General features: G+C 42.5%; 1 protein-coding gene across 1 annotated transcript in view; it reads left to right on the forward strand.

Moving 5' to 3' along the window:
- MDN1 (midasin AAA ATPase 1) overlaps nucleotides 1-18,586 on the forward strand; it is a 128,034-nt gene that overhangs the window by 25,615 nt on the left and 83,833 nt on the right. Inside the window, exons 16-32 of the mRNA XM_064169384.1 lie at nucleotides 112-323; nucleotides 1,836-1,939; nucleotides 2,596-2,740; nucleotides 3,919-4,015; nucleotides 6,149-6,262; nucleotides 7,431-7,578; nucleotides 7,749-7,859; nucleotides 9,887-10,038; nucleotides 10,450-10,628; nucleotides 11,226-11,434; nucleotides 12,469-12,615; nucleotides 13,338-13,479; nucleotides 13,599-13,733; nucleotides 13,808-13,946; nucleotides 15,449-15,587; nucleotides 15,683-15,813; nucleotides 18,360-18,504. Of these exons, the coding sequence (XP_064025454.1) occupies nucleotides 112-323; nucleotides 1,836-1,939; nucleotides 2,596-2,740; nucleotides 3,919-4,015; nucleotides 6,149-6,262; nucleotides 7,431-7,578; nucleotides 7,749-7,859; nucleotides 9,887-10,038; nucleotides 10,450-10,628; nucleotides 11,226-11,434; nucleotides 12,469-12,615; nucleotides 13,338-13,479; nucleotides 13,599-13,733; nucleotides 13,808-13,946; nucleotides 15,449-15,587; nucleotides 15,683-15,813; nucleotides 18,360-18,504 (2,449 nt within the window). The remainder of the gene's footprint in view (nucleotides 1-111; nucleotides 324-1,835; nucleotides 1,940-2,595; nucleotides 2,741-3,918; nucleotides 4,016-6,148; nucleotides 6,263-7,430; nucleotides 7,579-7,748; nucleotides 7,860-9,886; nucleotides 10,039-10,449; nucleotides 10,629-11,225; nucleotides 11,435-12,468; nucleotides 12,616-13,337; nucleotides 13,480-13,598; nucleotides 13,734-13,807; nucleotides 13,947-15,448; nucleotides 15,588-15,682; nucleotides 15,814-18,359; nucleotides 18,505-18,586) is intronic.

Consider the following 18,586-nt stretch of genomic DNA (forward strand, 5'->3'; position numbering starts at 1 on the left):
ACAAACTTTGGAAACCTGAGTTCCTTTGTGCACAATATTGTTTTTGTTAACCAGTGAGGTTTTGTAGTTCCTGAGTCACAAGTAAGTGGTTACTCCTTTGCTTCTTTTCAGTTACAAGCCTGTGGATAACAAGCTGATCTGGCTACCCTTGCGAGAGTCTTTTGAGGAACTCTTTTATCAGACATTCTCAAGGAAGAAAAATCAAACATTCTTGGGACACATTCAGACCTGCTACAGACAGAAACGTTGGCATGATCTGCTGAAACTAATGCAGCATATTCACAAATCTGCTATCAGTAAGGAGGCAAAAGAAAATACATCTGGTGAGAACTCGGATCAAATGCACACTGTTTGCAGTGAACTACTGCAGAGAGTAGATAAGTGCTGGTGAATTTTTGTTCACTGAGTTGGAATTTGTTTGTGAGTTTGGGTTTTGGTTTAGGGTTTTTATTTAGTTTTAGCCTCCTTTATTACTTCTACTCTTCTGGTTTGGAAAAATGCAATCTCTGTCAACAGCAAGGCATTCAAAATACTGTTAGAATAGTGCTTGCTTTTGCTTTCTCTTTTGGTTTAGGTGTTGGGTTTTTTTCTACCTCACCTATGTTGTTAGCTATGTCTGACAGTGCAAAAGTTGGCTTGTCAAATCTATGGTGTCCTCAATATCTCATCTCCACTCAGCACAAACTTCTTTGCTGTCTTGGTGAACTGTCCTTATTGTCTGTGTTTCAGTCTTCCTTGGGAATACATGCATACTTTCTCTCCGTCCTGGAATCTACTTAGGTCTCACAAATAGATCCTATTTTGAAGACAAAGCAAAGCAACAACAAAAAAACACCCCAATTCCAGAGTAATAGCTCTATTACAGTGGTTATGACTCTAAGAGCTTGCTGTTTGCTTGGTTTCACTATCAGTGATGCTGACCTGCCTCATGCTTTTACTTTGTTTCATTGTGGGTTTGTCTCCAAATTGATGTTTTTTTAATGCTTCACAACCCATTTGAGACAGAGGTGATACTGATACTTCACACTGCATGAAGTGGTTTCTGGTCCTAAACCTGCTGAACACATGAAGTTATAGCTTTTGTTCAGTGTGGGCCAAATGAAGTGAACTGTGAACTTCCATCTCCCTTCTTCTTTTAACTGGTCCTTAGAAGTATGCAAATACTAAAATAAATACCCACAAATGTTAAAAACAAAAACCAAAGGGGGCATTTTAAAGACTTCTTGTTGCAACTATTGACAATCTATAGTAAAGACAATCTGGAGTCTGTAGCTTGCAGCTTCTGGAGTTTAGCTTGCAGCTTCTGGAGTCTTATCTTGCAGCTTCTGGACTCTAGCTTGCAGCTTGTGGAGTCTAGCAGCTGAAGTCGTTATGATGCTGCAGGCTGTGACTTTAAACAACTGAAATAAGCACAGTAGTAAATAATGTGACTGATAAGCAGCAGTGGTTTTACTGATACTGAAGTGTTCACTGTTAAAATGATCTGTCATAAGATTTGTGAATTCGAATTTTATTTCTCTGAGATAATCTCTTTCTGTCTTTGGCAGTTGGAGAGTGGTAACAGTCACTCTGGACCAAGGGCAGCATAAGTCTTTGTTGGAATGAATGATCCATTATCTGTACCCATATGCCAGTAGTGTTCAGTTAAATGAAAACAAACAAAAAGACAAACAAAATCCCTGAACCAGAAACTTGCCACCAAAACCACAGCTTTTCTTTTAAAATCATGAGATGTCATCTGCAGGACTTGAATGTTCTTGTTGCTCAGCTGAACTTGCTCTTGAAATAACTTTGTTGAAGTATTGTTCTTACACTTAAATTTGTTTTGCTTGCAGGCTCACCACTGAGAGAAAGGTGGGAAGCATTTGGTCTGAAACTGAATCATGCTCATCAACAGATGAAAATGACAGAAAATGCTCTTCTCTTTGCATTTGTTGAGGTATTTGGAGAGTTGCATTTTGATGCTAGGAAGAAGTATTTAAAACACTCCCCTTCAGGGAGGAAGCATCCACAGCCTCCCTGGGCAACCTGTGCCAGTGTTTCACCACCCTCACTGTAAAGAACTTCTTCCTAACAGTTTAAGTCTCCCCTCTGCCAATTTAAACCCATTACTCTTCGTTCTCTCATTACAAGTCCTTGTCAATAGTCACTCCCCAACCCTCCTGTAGGCCCCCTTCAGATACTGGAAGGCCACTGTAGGGTGTTCTCGAAGCCTTCTCATCTCCAGGCTGAAGAGCCCCAACTCTTGTAACCTGTCCTCATGGGAGAGATGCTTCAGCCCTCTGAGCATCTTCGTGGCCTTTATGCAGCACAGTGATGGATATCACTGACAGGCAGTATTGCACAAATGAGAGAGCTTAATTCAGTCATATGTCAGCCAATCTAAGTGCTAACTGATAATGATGACAACTGTCTGACATCTGTGAATTGCTAAGTATTTGTTGTTATTGAGGGACAGCAATAAAACTGCTATTGCTGTAAAAGATCATTTTGCCTAATCAACCCACAAACTGCAAACCAAGGACTTCCAGGATACAGATACTTCAGTTAATGTGCCATTGCTGGTGAGGTGATTAACATTGATCTTATTCTTAGGGTACTCTGGCACAAGCAGTGAAAAAAGGAGAGTGGATTTTATTGGATGAGATTAATTTAGCAGCAGCAGAGACGCTGGAGTGCCTGAGTGGTTTATTGGAGGGATCTTCTGGGTCACTGGTGTTGCTAGACAGAGGAGACACAGGTACTATTTCTGTGCTTGCTTATGCTATGTCTTGCTGTCCAGTTAGTTAAATTCCCTACCCTATATGGCACAAAATAAGTTGAGAACACTTACCATTGAAATAAACGTGTGCAGAAAAGAGCTGTGTTCTCTTTAGACTGCATACTCTCATGCAAGAAGTGGGAGTTATACTTTACTGTGTCTCAGGAAGTTACAGCATTCAGAAATTGTTGCAGCTTTTGCCTCTTTTGACCCTACAAGGACCAGATAGATCTCTAGTGTCCTCAGTAGGTACTTTTGCCTGTAAAGACTATTCAAGCAGTGTTCTTTTCTTTTAATGAAATTGAGATAGGTTGACACATAAGGGCATGGGACATGAGATTCAGTTGCTGCTGTAATTATTAACTTCCACCAATGCTGCGAATTTATTCTCCTGCTAAAAATATGTGTAGCAGGCCATTGCTTTTTCTGAGTCCTTGTGGGTTGACCCCAGCCAGCAGCTGAGCACCCATACAACTGCTGACTCATTCCTCCACCCCTCAGCAGGATGAAATGAGAAACTAGAAAGAACAAAAGCAAGAAAACCCATGTGAAACAAGTGATGCGAAGGCAATCACTAACCAGCTCCCACACGCAGACAAAAGTCCTGCCAGTCCCTTAAGTGGCACCACCTTGGAAGACAAAAATCACCACCCTCTCCTCTTCCTCTGCCCCAGTTCTTGCTGCTGAGCATGATGTTATATGGTAGGGAATGTTGCTTTGGCCTGTTTGGGTCAGCTGTACCAACAGTATTTGCTTCTAACTTCTTTATTGTCTTACATAGGTAAAAGTGGAAAAAAAAGCAGTTGCTGAGTATTGTTTTATGAAGCTACAGGTAGAGACAAATGTTGTATGAGCTTCCTAGGCTGGGTTTTCTTCCTGGCCAAGGGAAGCACTGCCATGATTGTGAAAGAAATAAAAGGAGTTCCAAGTTTAGGACTTTTATAACTTTGGAAGTGTTTAGTGTTGTGCACAAATAAAAGTTAGGGTTTCACTTGCCTGTAGCTGTTGTGAAGATGCAGAGATACTTCTGATGAAATGACATCACTGACTCTTTAAGAAAATGCAATAATACAGTGATAAAAACCTGCCCTAGATGAAATGCATCTCATTTAACATAGTAAGTTAACCTTCTGTCACTTACTTCTGCTTTCCTTTAGAGCCTCTTGCTCGTCACCCTGATTTTCGCTTGTTTGCATGCATGAATCCAGCCACAGATGTTGGAAAGAGAAATCTTCCTCCAGGAATAAGAAACAGGTAGGAAATAATGATTCTGTGACAGAATAATTAGTCACTGTCTTTTTCAGAATTTACTATCTTCACAAGTTGATGTGAAATGTGCCATATTTGGAGCCTGAGGATATAAGTTTGAACCAAATGAACTTCTTATGAGAAGTGCTTTCTACATCATGTTGATGGGTTTTCATGAAATAGCATCAGGATAATACTTCTCTAAAGCTGCTGAGCATGAGCAAGTGGTGGTGTCACTGGGGACAGGGGGATAATCATTCTTTACAGTTAAGCTGTCAGCGCCTGGGAATGCTGCTGCAGCAGTTCATGAGGATAATAAAGACAAATGCTTTGTGATTCTTCATCAGCCTCTCTCTTGCTAACTCAGAAGAGATGATGATCTTTGCAGAGAGCTGTGTATCCAGCCTCACTGACTCAGCAAGAACTTGCTTTGTGTGGTGAAGCAGATGTGTGATAGTCAAAATATTTGATGTGTGATCTTCAGGCATTTTAAGCTGCGGCCAGGAAATTGGAGTTGTGATAAATCCATTCTTCAGCACTACCTGTTCCTGAGCACAAAGCTCTTCTGCTTGTAGTTGGTGCAGTTTCCCTTGTGCCACAAGCTGCACATACCAGATTCACACCCTTACCAGATTCATATAGGCTGTGCAAGTCTGTGGAGATGCACTGGCTGCATGCAACAAAGCCATTTGTAGTTACTAGTGGCAGAAGTAAGGTTTTATTGCTGTTAGCTCTCCTGGATCAATAAATGAAGTGAAAGAAAGTGAGCACAATGTGGAAGAAGGCTTTGGCTTCAGTATGGCTTGTTTATTTATGCACACATTTATCAATAATAACCACCTCTCTGAAGTTAATGGTATTGTTCAGTTGGGGATTTGCTGCAGTGTGTCCTGAGTAATTGTTTACAGTTGCAATGCATGGTATGGAAGGGCTGCAGACCTATATTCAACACTTAATGCAAATATTCTGGACTAACTAATGGAAAATATATTCATTAATTAGAGCTACCAGTGTAGTGTACTAAATGAAGCACTTGAACATGTTTAAAGATACTCAAAACTTCCCTGAGAAGGTGTTTTGCTACTCATTTTGTCATGCTTGTTGTCAAGTTTTCTCATTTTATTGTTGCTGAGCTGTGTAGTTGTCGAGGCTGGATGTTAGGAGGAAGTTCTCCTCAGCGAGAGTGATTGGCATTGGAATGGGCTGCCTGGGGAGGCGTTTAAGAGGAGAGTGAATGAGGCACTTAGTGCCATAGTTTAGCTAATTAGGTGTCAGGTGATAGGTTGGACTCAATGATCTTGAAGATCTTTTGCGACCTGATTCATTCTGTGATTCTGTAAAAGCAGAAAACAAGCCTCATGGGCTAGTCCTGGGTATGATAGGAGGAACAAAATGTAGAATGGGTGATGTCATGTAAGTATCCACTTCCAAAAGTAGAGATGATTAGAGACTTCACCTTGAAAAGTGTTCCTGCTTTGTCAGTGCTCTGGTGTTCAGGCCATAACATTTGGATATCTGTTGTAAATTGCTTAAAATGTTAATTACAAGACATCACAGAAACATCCAGGCTGGAAAAGCCCCTCAAGATCACCAATTCCAACCTATAACCCTACTCTACAAGATTCAGCTTAAACTGTAGCCCCAAGCACCACAGCCAGATGATCCTTAAACACATGCAGAGTGGTTGACTCCACCACCTCCCTGGGCAGCTCATTCCAGTGCCTGACCACTCTCTCAGTGAAAAACTTTCCTATTGTCCAATCCAAACCTACCCAGTCTCAGCTTGAGGCCATTCCTCCTTGTTCTGTCTCTGACTACCTGTGAGAAGAGACCAGCTTCAGCCTCTCCACGGTGTCTCTTCAGGTAGTTGTAGACAGCAATGAGTTCTGCAGTCCCATGCTTCATTTGCAATCTACTCAGTTTAAATAATTCAGGTAACTTACTTGAAAGCACTGAGTAATACCTTATTTTGTGTATCCATCTCGATTTGGAGCCTACAGGTAGTTTGACAGGTCAGTATTCTGCTGCTTACAACATTTGAAATGTTCTCTACCATAATAATAATTTGAATCTGATTTTGTGTGGGTTTTTTTTATGGCCAGATGTCTTAAGTGTTATGGACTGGTTTGTTTCTTTGAGGTTTACTGAGCTTTACGTAGAAGAATTGAGAAATGAAGGAGACTTGCAGATTCTTATCATGGATTATCTGAGAGGCTTGAATGTGAACAAAAACACAGTACAAGGAATTGTGAAGTAAGTTGGTTATAATCAATTTAAATCTTTGATAAAGTCACAAATGTATGCAGCTAGTCTTTGGCTATTAGACTTGGGAGACACTGTAATGCTCCCTATACAGCAGCTCAGGAAAGGGAAGAGGGTAGACATCCGTCCTCTTCATTCTGTAGATTTCTCTGCTGAAGGGGAGGAGATTTTCTTGTTCAGAATTGCTTTCTTGGTGGCATTAGTTAAAAAGCATTGGTGTTGCAGTCCTCCTTCCCATCCTAGAGACTACAATGATTTGTTTCTCTGCATCGGACCAGTGAAATTCTTAATGTGGTTATCAGGTTGCCTTTCTTTCCCCTTGTCTAAGGTGTACTATCTCACTGTATTAACATCTGTGGTAGTTTGAGGCTAGGTGCCTTAAGAACCGTAAAGTTACAGACCTCCAAGAGGTCCAGAATGTCCAAGAAGGGGACTGGAAAGTGTATTTCATACTGTAAGTCCTGCATCCCTACAAAATGGGCTGCAGAATCAGTCTCCTTCCCTTCTCCCTCCCTCTCTGCTTGTGGGAGGGCATGCAGACTCTTATCTTCCTGCATAGGAGTGAGGCCTGGGTCAGCCTCGGCAATGCTGCCATTTAGGTCTTGAACACCCTAACTGGGGCCTTGAGCTGCCAAGCTGAATTTTAACTCTTATCACTGGTTTGGTATGGGGGAGAGAGGCATGGGATGGGGGGGGTCACAAAGGTCTGGTTTTGTTAGCCTGGTTTAAAGGGAAGTTTGTATGAAGCTTTGGATTAATGAGCTTTTAAGTCCAGACTAAGGATTTTGTGTATGTTATATGCATCTGTACTTCTGTGTGTAGTTATGAGAAGCCTTTCCATTTAAACTTTCCAATCCTATCCAAGTCATTGTGTGAGCATTTTTCTTTTACCCCTTTTGCAGGAGGTAAAAGAGCAATCTGGCTCACTCTAAACTAAGACAATGTGAGGAACTGTTAGATGTTTAGAATACTTTGAGTTTCTGGTCTCTGGTTCAAGCTCTTAAAAATAGGGTTCTGAAATACTCCTTTGCTTTGCCTCTCTGACTGTACAGCTGGCAGGGTTTGGCACAGCTTTCCTAACCTGGAGATAAGCTTCCTTCATTCTTTCAGTTTAATGATCTGATCAGTAACAGTACTATGCAACTCTTTATTTTTGCAGCTTTTATTTATCTGTGAGGAAGGAAGCAGAAACCAAGCTGGTGGATGGAACTGGCCACAGACCTCACTACAGCCTCCGTACGCTTTGCAGGGCGTTGAGATTTGCAGCGTCTAATCCGTGCAGCAGTATACAGCGCTCGCTCTACGAGGTGATTACCTATGTTGGGCTTTGTTTGGGTGTGCATTCTCTACACAGTCTGCTTGGGTAAAGGATAATCCTCTTTTTTAACTACAGTGTTGAACAGAAATGTTGCTTTAATTGATTTCCCCCCCCCTAATCGTTTTTCATTTTATCACTGAAAATAATTTTTCTTCTCAGGGTTTCTGTTTGAGTTTCCTGACACAACTTGACAGAGGTTCTCACCCAGTAGTTCAGAGACTGATTTGCCAGCATATAGTCTCTGGCAACATCAAAAGCCTTCTCAAGCAGGTAAGTAACTAAGCTCATATGGAGCTATTCAGTATTCAGAATAGAATTTATTTTGAGCTGTCTTCTGCTTTGCTTTTTCCCCTTTACATTGCATTCTTGCAGCCCTGTTTTAAAGACCTAGAAAAGAAATACTTGAGCTTCATAAACTTCAGTTTTTGCTTGAAATGCCCTTCTGTTAGTGTGATGGTTTGGGTATTCCCTGCTCACCCACACCCAGACTAGACTCAGCTGCTCTGGAAATTGAATGAAGCTTTATGTTTACAGCTTAGCACAATACACAAGCAGATATTTACAGTATATACAGCTATATACAGAAATATACAAGGTAAAAGGTAATACAGAAGCACAACTCTCCTCCCAGAAACCTGAGTCCCCTGGAGGGACTCTCAACCACTCTTCCACCTTCTCCCATCCCTCAACCTTACTCAAGATCTTGCCTGATGTTTAAGGTAGTATGGAGAGTTGGCCAGGGCAGTTAGGAAGCAGATGAATTAGTCACACAGATGGCAGGTTCGGTTAGAGAGAGAAGTGCAGCCCAAAGCTCAGACAGCAACTGTGTTATGTTTGTGTTCTTGTTCTTACACATCTCAGCAAGCCTAGCAGTGAAGTAGATGTCACCGTTGTTTCCCCTCCACAGCCTGTAATCTAATTCTTCTCACCACAACATTCTAGCTAGCTTCAAACTAGCACAGTTGGCTACTTCTCTGTTGACTTGTAAAAATATGGAACTCTGAAAAAATGCAACATTGTGGAGTGTAGGCACCTTAATACAGTGGCTCCAACTGTAAAAGCTTTCACAGACTTCTGAGGAGCTTCCACAGGCTTTTTATTTTTAGACTCCAAATGCAGAGCAAACAGATATGAAGCAAACATCTGTGCTTTGTCTCTAATGGGAAAGGAAGAGTCTTACCAGCGCTGGAAGCCCAGCATGAGTTTGTATGGGGGACTGGGCAGGTGGGGTGGGGAAGCCACTTCTAAGGGATAAATGTTTCAGCAGAAACCCCTTTGTGTGACAAAATATGTATGAGTTTAAAAATGTAAAAGCTAATTTCCTGCTTGGAAGCATACTTCAAAATTCAGTGCTAGGACTCCTTAGACATTTTTCTCTTTGTGACATTGGCAAAGATTCTTTTTCTTGACCCTGATACAATCTGGTCAGAATTTTCCTGTGATTTATATGCTTACTGCTTTATATGCTCATTGCAGAATCATAGAATAGAATCATAGAATCAGCCAGGTTGGAAGAGACCTCCGAGATCTTCCAGTCCAACCTAGCACCCAGCCCTATCCAGTCAACTAGACCATGGCACTAAGTGCCTCATCCAGTCTTTTCTTGAACACCTCCAGGCACGGTGACTCCACCACCTCCCTGGGCAGCCCATTCCAATGCCAATCACTCTCTGAAGAACTTCCTCCTAACATCCAGCCTAGACTTTCCCCAGCACAACTTGAGACTGTGTCCCCTTGTTCTGTTGCTGGTTGTCTGGGAGAAGAGCCCAACCCCACCTGGCTACAGCCTCCTTTCAGGTAGTTGTAGACAGCAATGAGCTGTGCCCTGAGCCTCCTCTGCTGCAGGCTGCACACCCCCAGCTCCCTCAGCCTCTCCTCACAGGGCTGTGCTCCAGGCCCCTCACCAGCTTTGTCGCCCTCCTGTGGACACATTCGGTACTTCAACATTTCTCTTGAATTGAGTAGCCCAGAACTGGACACAGCACTCATGGTGTGGCCTGAGCAGTGCTGAGTACAGGGGCAGAATAACTTCCCTTGTCCTGCTGGCCACACTGGCATCCAGACCAGGATGCCATTGGCTCTCTTGGCCACCTGGGCACACTGCTGCCTTATCTCCAGCCTACTATCTACCAGTACCTCCAGGTTCCTTTCTTCCTGGCTGCTCTCAGCCACTCTGTCCCCAGAAGTGCTCAGCTATTCATTTAAAATGACTTCTTCTAGAATATGTTGCAGTAGCTGTCTTCAGCAGAAAGCTAAACTCATTTGTACAATTATTATTTCTTATCACATTTATTTAGCAAATACCAAAACCCCAAGGAGGGAGATTTATACTCATGGAAGGATACTGGATTTCAGCTGGGGATAAGGAACCTACTGTAGATGAGACTTATGTGTTAACCCCTTCAGTTAAGCTTAATCTGAAAGACATTGCCAGAGTTGTGTCTGCAGGGTAAGTCTGTTTCAACTTTCCCATTAGAAAGCTAAGTAAGGAAATTTTATATGGATCTTGAGTATTGCTGCCTTTTATTGTTTGGTTTCCATAATGTCTCTTTCCCTTCCACTTTACAGTTAATTTTCATTAGTGACTTGAAGTTATATATGTGTTTCTTGCCTCCATAAACCATCTTCCTGCCATAAAGTCATTTTATTTATGTAATAACCTAGACATCTGCAGTTAGAATAACCTGCTTATTCCATGCTGCCACATAAAGCTCCACGGCTAGCAGTTGGCACTTGGAAGTAAAGTTACCGATGTTCCATTGTTAGTGTATGGCCTTAGATACTCCACCTGAGTTAAGTAGTGATGTTTTGGTCATGCAGGCCTTCAAAAGTTTAAATTAACGTTGACATCCCTTTTTAGGACTCATCCAGTGCTGATTCAAGGAGAGACCTCTGTAGGCAAAACCAGTTTAATTCGCTGGTTGGCTGCTGCTACCGGGAATCACTGTGTAAGGATTAACAATCATGAGCACACTGACATCCAGGAGTATATTGGCTGTTACACATCAGATGCCTCTGGGAAGTTGGTATTTAAGGAAGGTTGGTTGGCATATTGTATTTACTTCAAATTGCTGTCTCACTTCACTGCTTTTTTGTCTTATTTTCAGCTTATTTTTCTTTGGTTTATTACAATGGAGAGATGATGTCATAAAGTTAGAAGTTGTGTATTATTAATCATAGAATCAGCCAGGTTGGAAGAGACCTCCAATATCATCCAGTCCAACCTAGCACCCAGCCCTGTCTAATCAACTAGACCATGGCACTAAGTGCCTCATCCAGGCTTTTCTTGAATGCCTCCACCACCTCCCTGGGCAGCCCATTCCAATAGCAAATCACTCTCTCTATGAAGAACTTACTCCTAACATCCAGCCTAATAATTACTTACATTAATTAATTAATGAATAGTTAGTTACATGAATTTCAGTTAATTCTTATGAATTCTTAAGGCAACATCCTTTGCCTTACTGGACATACAGAGGATAATTCCACAACTTAAAAGGTATTGTTGCTTCCATCTCTGGATTAGTATTTCTACCACTATTAGTATTTTTTGTTTGCCAGAAGTACCTGAATGTATGTTTCTGTTAGATGTAGTTTGTTAGTTTTTTAACTAGGGCTTTTCCTTCTCCCTCCAAGGCATTCTCATAGATGCAATGAGAAAGGGTTACTGGATTGTTCTAGATGAATTGAATTTGGCTCCCACTGATGTTCTGGAGGCTCTCAACCGTTTGTTGGATGATAACAGGGAGCTGTTCATTACTGAAACCCAGGAAGTTGTCAGAGCTCACCCTCGCTTCATGCTGTTTGCTACACAGAATCCTCCAGGACTCTATGGTGGCAGAAAGGTCTGTATAATCTATGACTCCAAGGAATGAATCTCTCTTGTATGGGAATGAATTTCTCTTGTGTGTAGAAGTATGACGTGAAAACCTTCTTGATATGTAGCACATAATTAACACAAAGCTCTCAGGAAGCAGAGAGTTGAGATGGTTAAGGACTAACTTTCAGTACAGTTGGGTTCTGTTTTGCAGGTATAATTTAGAGCTCTAATTCATTTTTAGTTGAGATTTCAGTGCTTTACTGAGCAGATGCTCATGTATATTTTATTTGACTTGGCATTTATTGCTCAAATAGCATTAGAGAGGAGATTTTGCTTAGGCTATTGATGTCCAGTTAGTGCTGGTTATGGCTAGAAGAGTTAATTCTCATGATGCAATGGTTTGGTTTTGTGACCAAAACAGTGTTGATAACCCAGGGATGTCTTTGTGTAAGCACTCTTCAGTGGTAACTGTATCAAGGCCATTTCTGCTTCTCACCTCACCCATCAGCAAATAGGCCAGGGGTGCTGGGAGGGGATACAACTGGGCCAGTTGTCCCCAGCTGACCAAAGGAATGTTCCATACTGCATCATGTTGTGCTCAGCAATAAAAACTGGAAGGAGGAGAAGAAAGGAGGGGGCATGTTAACTTTTGTTTTCCCCAAATAACTGTTGTGGATGTTGAAGCCCTGATTCCCTGGGAATGGCTAAACAGCCACCTCCTGGTGGGAAGTGGTGCATTAATTCCTCATTTTGCTTTGCTTGTGCACATTCACTTTACTTACAAAACTGTCCCACAAGTTTTCTCACTTCCTATTCTCTCCCTTATCCTGTTGTAGAGGGAGTGAGTGAGTGGCTCTGTGGGGCTTAGCTGCCTATCTCAGTTCAAACACAACACATTTGAAAGCTTGTGTCCTCATCCAGACTGTCTCTAATGCTTTCTTACAGAGAGTATGTGTGTGCTATGTTATTTTCCATATTTCCTGTGGATGTGTAGAGGAAGATACATAGCTTGAGGCATATCAAAGGGAAAAGTTCACACGATATATTCTCGTATTGTAGGTTTTGTCCAGAGCCTTCAGGAATCGTTTTGTGGAGCTGCATTTTGATGAACTGCCAAGTGCTGAGCTGGAAACCATCCTGCACAAGCGGTGCAGTTTGCCACCTTCTTACTGCAGCAAGCTTGTCAAAGTCATGTTAGACCTGCAGGTATGGGAGCCTTTCTTCTCTTTGTAGAAGACACAAAAATGTATTTCAGCACAAAGTAGCAGAAATTCCTTGGGGGGTGGAAGGTGCTTCTGACTGGCAGAATTAAAAAAAAAAAAAACATAATTAGAATCATAGAATCACAGAATGGTTTAGGTTGGAAAGGACCTCAAAGCTCATCCAGTTCCAACACCTCCCACTGGAACAGATCGCTCAAGGCCTCATCCAACCTGGCCTTGAACACCTCCAGGCAGGGAGCAGCCACAACCTCTCTAGGCAACCTGTGCCAGTGTCTCACCACCCTTACTGTAAAGAGCCCTTTCCTAACATCCAGTTTGAATCTCTCCTCCTTCAGTTTTAAACCCATTACCCCTCGTCCTGTCATTACAAGACCTTGTAAATAGTCCCTCCCCAGCCCTCCTGTAGGTTCCCTTCAGATACTGGAAGGACACTCCAAGGTCTCCTCAAAGCTACACTTGCCCTTGTTGAGTTTCATTTACTTTCTGCCTGCACAACTCTCCAGCCTGTCCAAGTCCCTCTGAATGGCAGCATGGCCTTCTTCTGTGGCAGCCACTCCATCCAGTTTGGTGTCATCAGCAAACTTTTTTGTTTGCCTCCATAGAGTTTGTTTGGACAAGTGTCACACGAGAGAGCTCTGATTAGCTCTGCTTTAAGTATTCAAACAGATTCATGAGAGAATGTCTCTCATTTTGTTCTTGTGGCAGTCTTACCGCAGAGGCTCCACGGTGTTTGCCGGCAAGCACGGCTTCATTACCCTGCGCGACCTCTTCCGTTGGGCTGAAAGGTACAGGCTGGCAGAACAGCTGGAGAAGGACTATGACTGGCTTCAACACTTAGCAAATGATGGTGAGCTCTGCTACTTGAAGGTTTTGAAGTGTTTGCAGAATTGCTTTCTAGCCCTAGTTACTAAGTGTAAAATTTTTATGCTGATTAGTGATTGCTTTGTCTCTTCCTCTGTTTTACAGGTTTTATGCTCCTGGCAGGCAGAGTCAGGAAACAGGAGGAAGTGAATGTTATTCAGAGTGTCCTTGAAAAGCACTTCAAGAAGAAAATACATCCTGAGTCTCTCTTCTCAGGGGAAAGTGTCAAAAAGCTACTGGGTGAGTTTCCTAGAAGGACCACACTGGTGATTCTCTAGGCTTGTCTGAAACTGACAGATTACTTTGTGTTGCAGCTAAATCCTCCACACGGATGTCAGTGATGGACAAAGATTTTAGCCACATTGTCTGGACTCAAGGCATGAGGAGACTTGCCATTTTGGTGGGACGGGCCCTGGAGTTTGGTGAACCAGTACTGCTGGTGGGAGACACTGGGTAACCTTGCCTTTTATGATGCAGTTCTTTATAGTGCTGTGCTAGCCTCTGAGTCAGGTGTAAAATCACAGAGATCATCAAGTCTAACCTCCCTTCCAAAAGCAGGATCACCCAGGGTAGTCTGCACAGGTATGCATCCAGGAAGGTTTGGAAAGCCTTCAGAGAAGAAGACCCCACAACCATTCTGGGCAGCCTGTTTCGGTGCTCCACCACCCTCACCTTAAAGAAGTTTCTCCACGTTGTGGTGACACCTATGTTCCAGTTTGTGTCCATTGCTCCTTGTCTGCCTGCTGTGCACCACTGAAAAGAGCGTGGCCCTCTCCACTTGACACCCACCCCTCAGATATTTATAGACATTGATCAGATCTCCTCTCAGTTTTCTCTTCTCCAGACTGAGCAGCCCCAGGGCTCTCAGTGATTCTCCATAGGGGAGATGCTCAAGTCCCCCAATCACCCTCATGGCTCTCCATTGGACTCTCTCCAGCAGATCCCTGTCTCTCAAAATGATTGTGTGAACTTCAGTGCTTCTTTGATCTGAGACTTTGATTCCTGTGTGATCTGGTATAAGCGATCCTGCTCTGGCAGGGGAGTTGGACTGGATGATCTTTTGAGGTCCCTTCCAGCCCCCGACTATCTGTGACTCTGTGACATTCAAGTCTCTGTTGGGGCAGGCTTGCAACTGCTGTTTTCACAGTTCTCTTTTGAGGGCAAACAATTTCAGCTGTTTCAGCACAGACATCTAAAGGGGTAATCTGTATTAGATGTCACTACATAGAAATTACACAGAAAGTAGTAAAATTGGAGTGAATTGACTTCTGTCCCCACCATTCACAAGGTGCCCTGTAGAATCTCACTCTTCCTTGCTGAGAATCTGCTTTTAGGGAATTGTGACATTTTTTCTGCTTGAGAGCACATTGGCTTTAGATGTTTTAAGATCTTGAATATGGCCATGCTACTACTATTCCCCCACCCCTTGCCATTGCCTCCTTAGTCTGTAAAAGAGGTTGAGTAGGTAGATACTGTCTACTTCTGTGCTGGTTATAAATCTGGAGAGAATTTTTGATAGAGAAGGGAATTAAGATGCAAGAGAAGGGAATTAAGATGCAAGAAAAGGGAGAAGTGAATTTATTTTGGTTAGAAATGAGAACTCTACCTGCTCAGCAGTTAATTCCCTCAGATTTAGACTTGGCCTAGACATGGAGCATTACCACCTTGGTGTAATGTTAGGGTAGTTGAATACCTGTAGGGGCAGGCTGAAATAAATTTGCAAATACTAATTTGAATTTCAAAGCATCTTGTGCAAGTCAGCAGCAGTTGTTGTGCCCAAAATGGCTCCACTTTGCATAGATTTGTTTCAAGGAAAGGAGCAGAAGGGAATTTGCATACTGGGCCTGCACCTCAGCTCTTCAGTGGAAATATGGATCCCATCCAAAGCAAACCGGTTGTTGCTTTGGGTTTTTGTATTCATCCCTTTCAATTAAATTGCTTTAATTGAATTGCAGGTGTGGTAAAACTACCATTTGTCAGATCTTTGCAGCATTAACCCAGCAGAAGCTGTACTCAGTGAATTGCCACTTGCATATGGAGACCTCAGACTTCCTGGGAGGGCTGCGACCGGTCAGACAGCGGTCCAAAGACCAGGTTGGTCTTGCATCAGCAGTGGTTTGGGTAGCGTGACCATGGAAGCAGAAAGAAGCAATTATTAATGACTTTTCACTTCCTTTTCCTTTTCTTAGGAGGAATCTGATGCTTCTAGACTCTTTGAGTGGTGTGATGGACCTCTTGTTTTAGCAATGAAAGAAGAAGGATTTTTTCTCCTTGATGAGATCTCTTTAGCTGATGATTCTGTGCTGGAGCGACTTAACAGGTATGGCTTCAATGTGTTAGTGCTAAGTGTCGTGGTTTAATGAGCAGATAAATTGCTCCAAAAGGGGCAAAAAATAATGCTCACAGGCAACGGATTGGAGAATTGGAAAATTTAAGTGGAGAAGCAATTCACAAGCTACAGTGTTACAGTTCTACGTAGCCATGAGCATAGCAAAGCGTGTGAAATACACACATTGTGTGTGTACATCCAGCCTTGGCCCTGTCCTGTGACCTGGACTTACATTGATCTATAAGACTGGAACCTTCCAAAGCCTTCCCCCATCCACTTCTCAATTCCACAGGCTTCAAATGCCCCTCCCTACCATGCCACTCTACCCCCATACCAAAAGCATTTGTGACGCAGTACAGCGGACCTAACTGGCAGCATCGCCAAGGCTGACAACCAGGCCACCTCTTCTGCAGGAGATAAGAACCTGGGCATCCTTCCCAGGAGGAGATGGATGAGGGAAAAGGGGAAGTTACTGACTTTACAGCCAGTTTTATAGGGAATGCAGGATTATGGGCATGAAATACAAAGGTTACACCTTACAGTACACTTCCTGGACACACTAGCCCCTGAAAGTCTTCAACTTTGTGGCATTAAAGGCACCACCCAGCCTCAAACTGACACACTGAGCATCCTCAGTGTGTTTATTCATTATACAAACATGAGCAAGGTAAATCTGGCTTTTTCAGGCATGTTTCCTGGCCCTCTGTGAGCTGCACTCTAAATATTACAGTTCTTGCTGAAAGAGAAATGATCCAAATAACTCTGTTTTTTTTCTGTGCCATTTTGCCTTGGTTTTCTGTCCATCTTATAGAGCTGCTAGTTTTAATCACAGTAATACTTAGACAATTTTTGCTCTGTGAAATTTTAATTGCACCTAGGGGGAAAGATAGGAAGGTAAAACAAGATGGAACTGCCCTTTCGTGCCTCAGTCTTGGTGTCTCATCTGACCCAGAAAAATAAAAAGGACTTTGACTGAAAAGCAGATGATTGCTTGCTGTAAGTTAGGATGCTGATTAGGTTGGGTTAGCACACTTTGGTTGGTGCTGTTACTTTCCACTTGGCTTTATAGTGCTACTACAGACTGGTCTCCAAATTGCTGCTGCTGAAGGGGTTTGCTTTATTCAATAGCTGTGTCCATGAATCAAGAAATTAAAGACATAGACTGTAGTTCAGATGAACCAGTTTAAACTACCTGAAAACAGATTTAAGTTTACATCATTAAAAATTAAGAGTAAAATCTTCAATCTCAAATGTACCAGAATAGTAATAATTCCAGCTTGTCAATGAGCTCAGGAAAATGATGCATCTTGGCATGTCTCAGAAACAAAATCCAGTGGTTTCCTTCTTTTTGTGTGTGTGTGGAAAAAGAGTCACACCATATAAATTTAATTTCCTCATCTGCTTACAGCAGCATCCCTCATTTGAGTCCCATTATTGTATGGAGATGCTTTTTCCTGCCATATCTGAACACTCTCTGCTACCAGCTGGGTTTTTTTTTTCATTGAAGCTGTCATTCTTTCATAAAGTTCTCTTTGCTTAGTACCTCTCTCAAAACAATCTCTTTCTAAACAGCTCAAGCTTCTACAGCTTTTAGTGTACAGTTAAGTACAGCTCACAAAAGAAACATTTATCTCCCAAAGCCACAAAACCCTAGCAGAACGCTTCTTGGATATTGAGTCTGTCAGCTGGAGTAGTGCTTCATTGTACAGCTTTCTTTATCCTAGCTCCTATGAATAAATTTTGCCTTTGCTTTTATAGAGAGCTGTGAGATCCATACTTTATTAGGAAAATTTCCTGGCAGATCATTTGAACTGAGCCTTACCAACAAAGCTGGGATAAAGTTTCCTTCTGAACAAAACCAGAAATTGGGGAGGATGAACAAATGTCAATTTTTGTACAGGAATTCTAGGGCAGTAAAAGTTTGTCTTGGTTTTGAGGGGACAGAAAGCTCTTTCACCCCCTTCCCAAAGGAGTAAAATAAAACCTCTCCAGGGTGGATTGGAAGTTGAAATGGAAATGCTATTTACAAATATATAGAGAAACACAAATTCGTATTCAGCCTGGGTCCAGTTCTCCAATCTGGACTTTTCTACAATCTCAACTTTCCAAAGTCTTCCCCCACAGCCAAGCCCAACATAAGGACTCAGTGCCCCCAACCATGCCTCCTAATTTGCCCTCCCCTATACTGGGCCCAAATTGCACAGGAAAAATGAGCTTTGCCCGGGCTGCAGAGAGACTCAAACCTCCCTCATGCATCCCAAGAGCTTCCACACAGGGAAACAGAGGGAGAACAGGGTAGACCAGACAGAAATATACATTTATATAGGGGTGCAGGCTGATGGGAATGAAATACCAAAACATTACATTTTCTGGTGTCCACCCATTGTACTTTCAGCTGCTTCTGGAGGACTCTTCTCTGTGGTTAAGACATCCAAGTCTTAAATGCGGAGCCAAGTTTGATCAGGCTGATTCATGTGGGTTTTTTTTCTCTTGTGGCCTTTGGAAATGTGAAATAATATTTGTAACTTTCTCTGTAGTGTTCTTGAAGCTGAAAAGACATTGGTACTTGCTGAAAAAGGTGGTCAAGACGATGAGGAGAACGAGGTAGAGCTGTTAGTTGCAGGAAAGAAATTTCGAATCCTTGCGACCATGAACCCAGGAGGTGACTTTGGGAAAAAAGAGGTAAATATCAAAGGGACTGGCAGTGCAGCACACTTCTTTTGGGCACAATGGCCTAGTGACTTTTCAGTGCAAAAGTGCATCA

This window comes from Pogoniulus pusillus, chromosome 31 (assembly GCF_015220805.1).
Source record: "Pogoniulus pusillus isolate bPogPus1 chromosome 31, bPogPus1.pri, whole genome shotgun sequence".
Taxonomy (NCBI): domain Eukaryota; kingdom Metazoa; phylum Chordata; class Aves; order Piciformes; family Lybiidae; genus Pogoniulus; species Pogoniulus pusillus.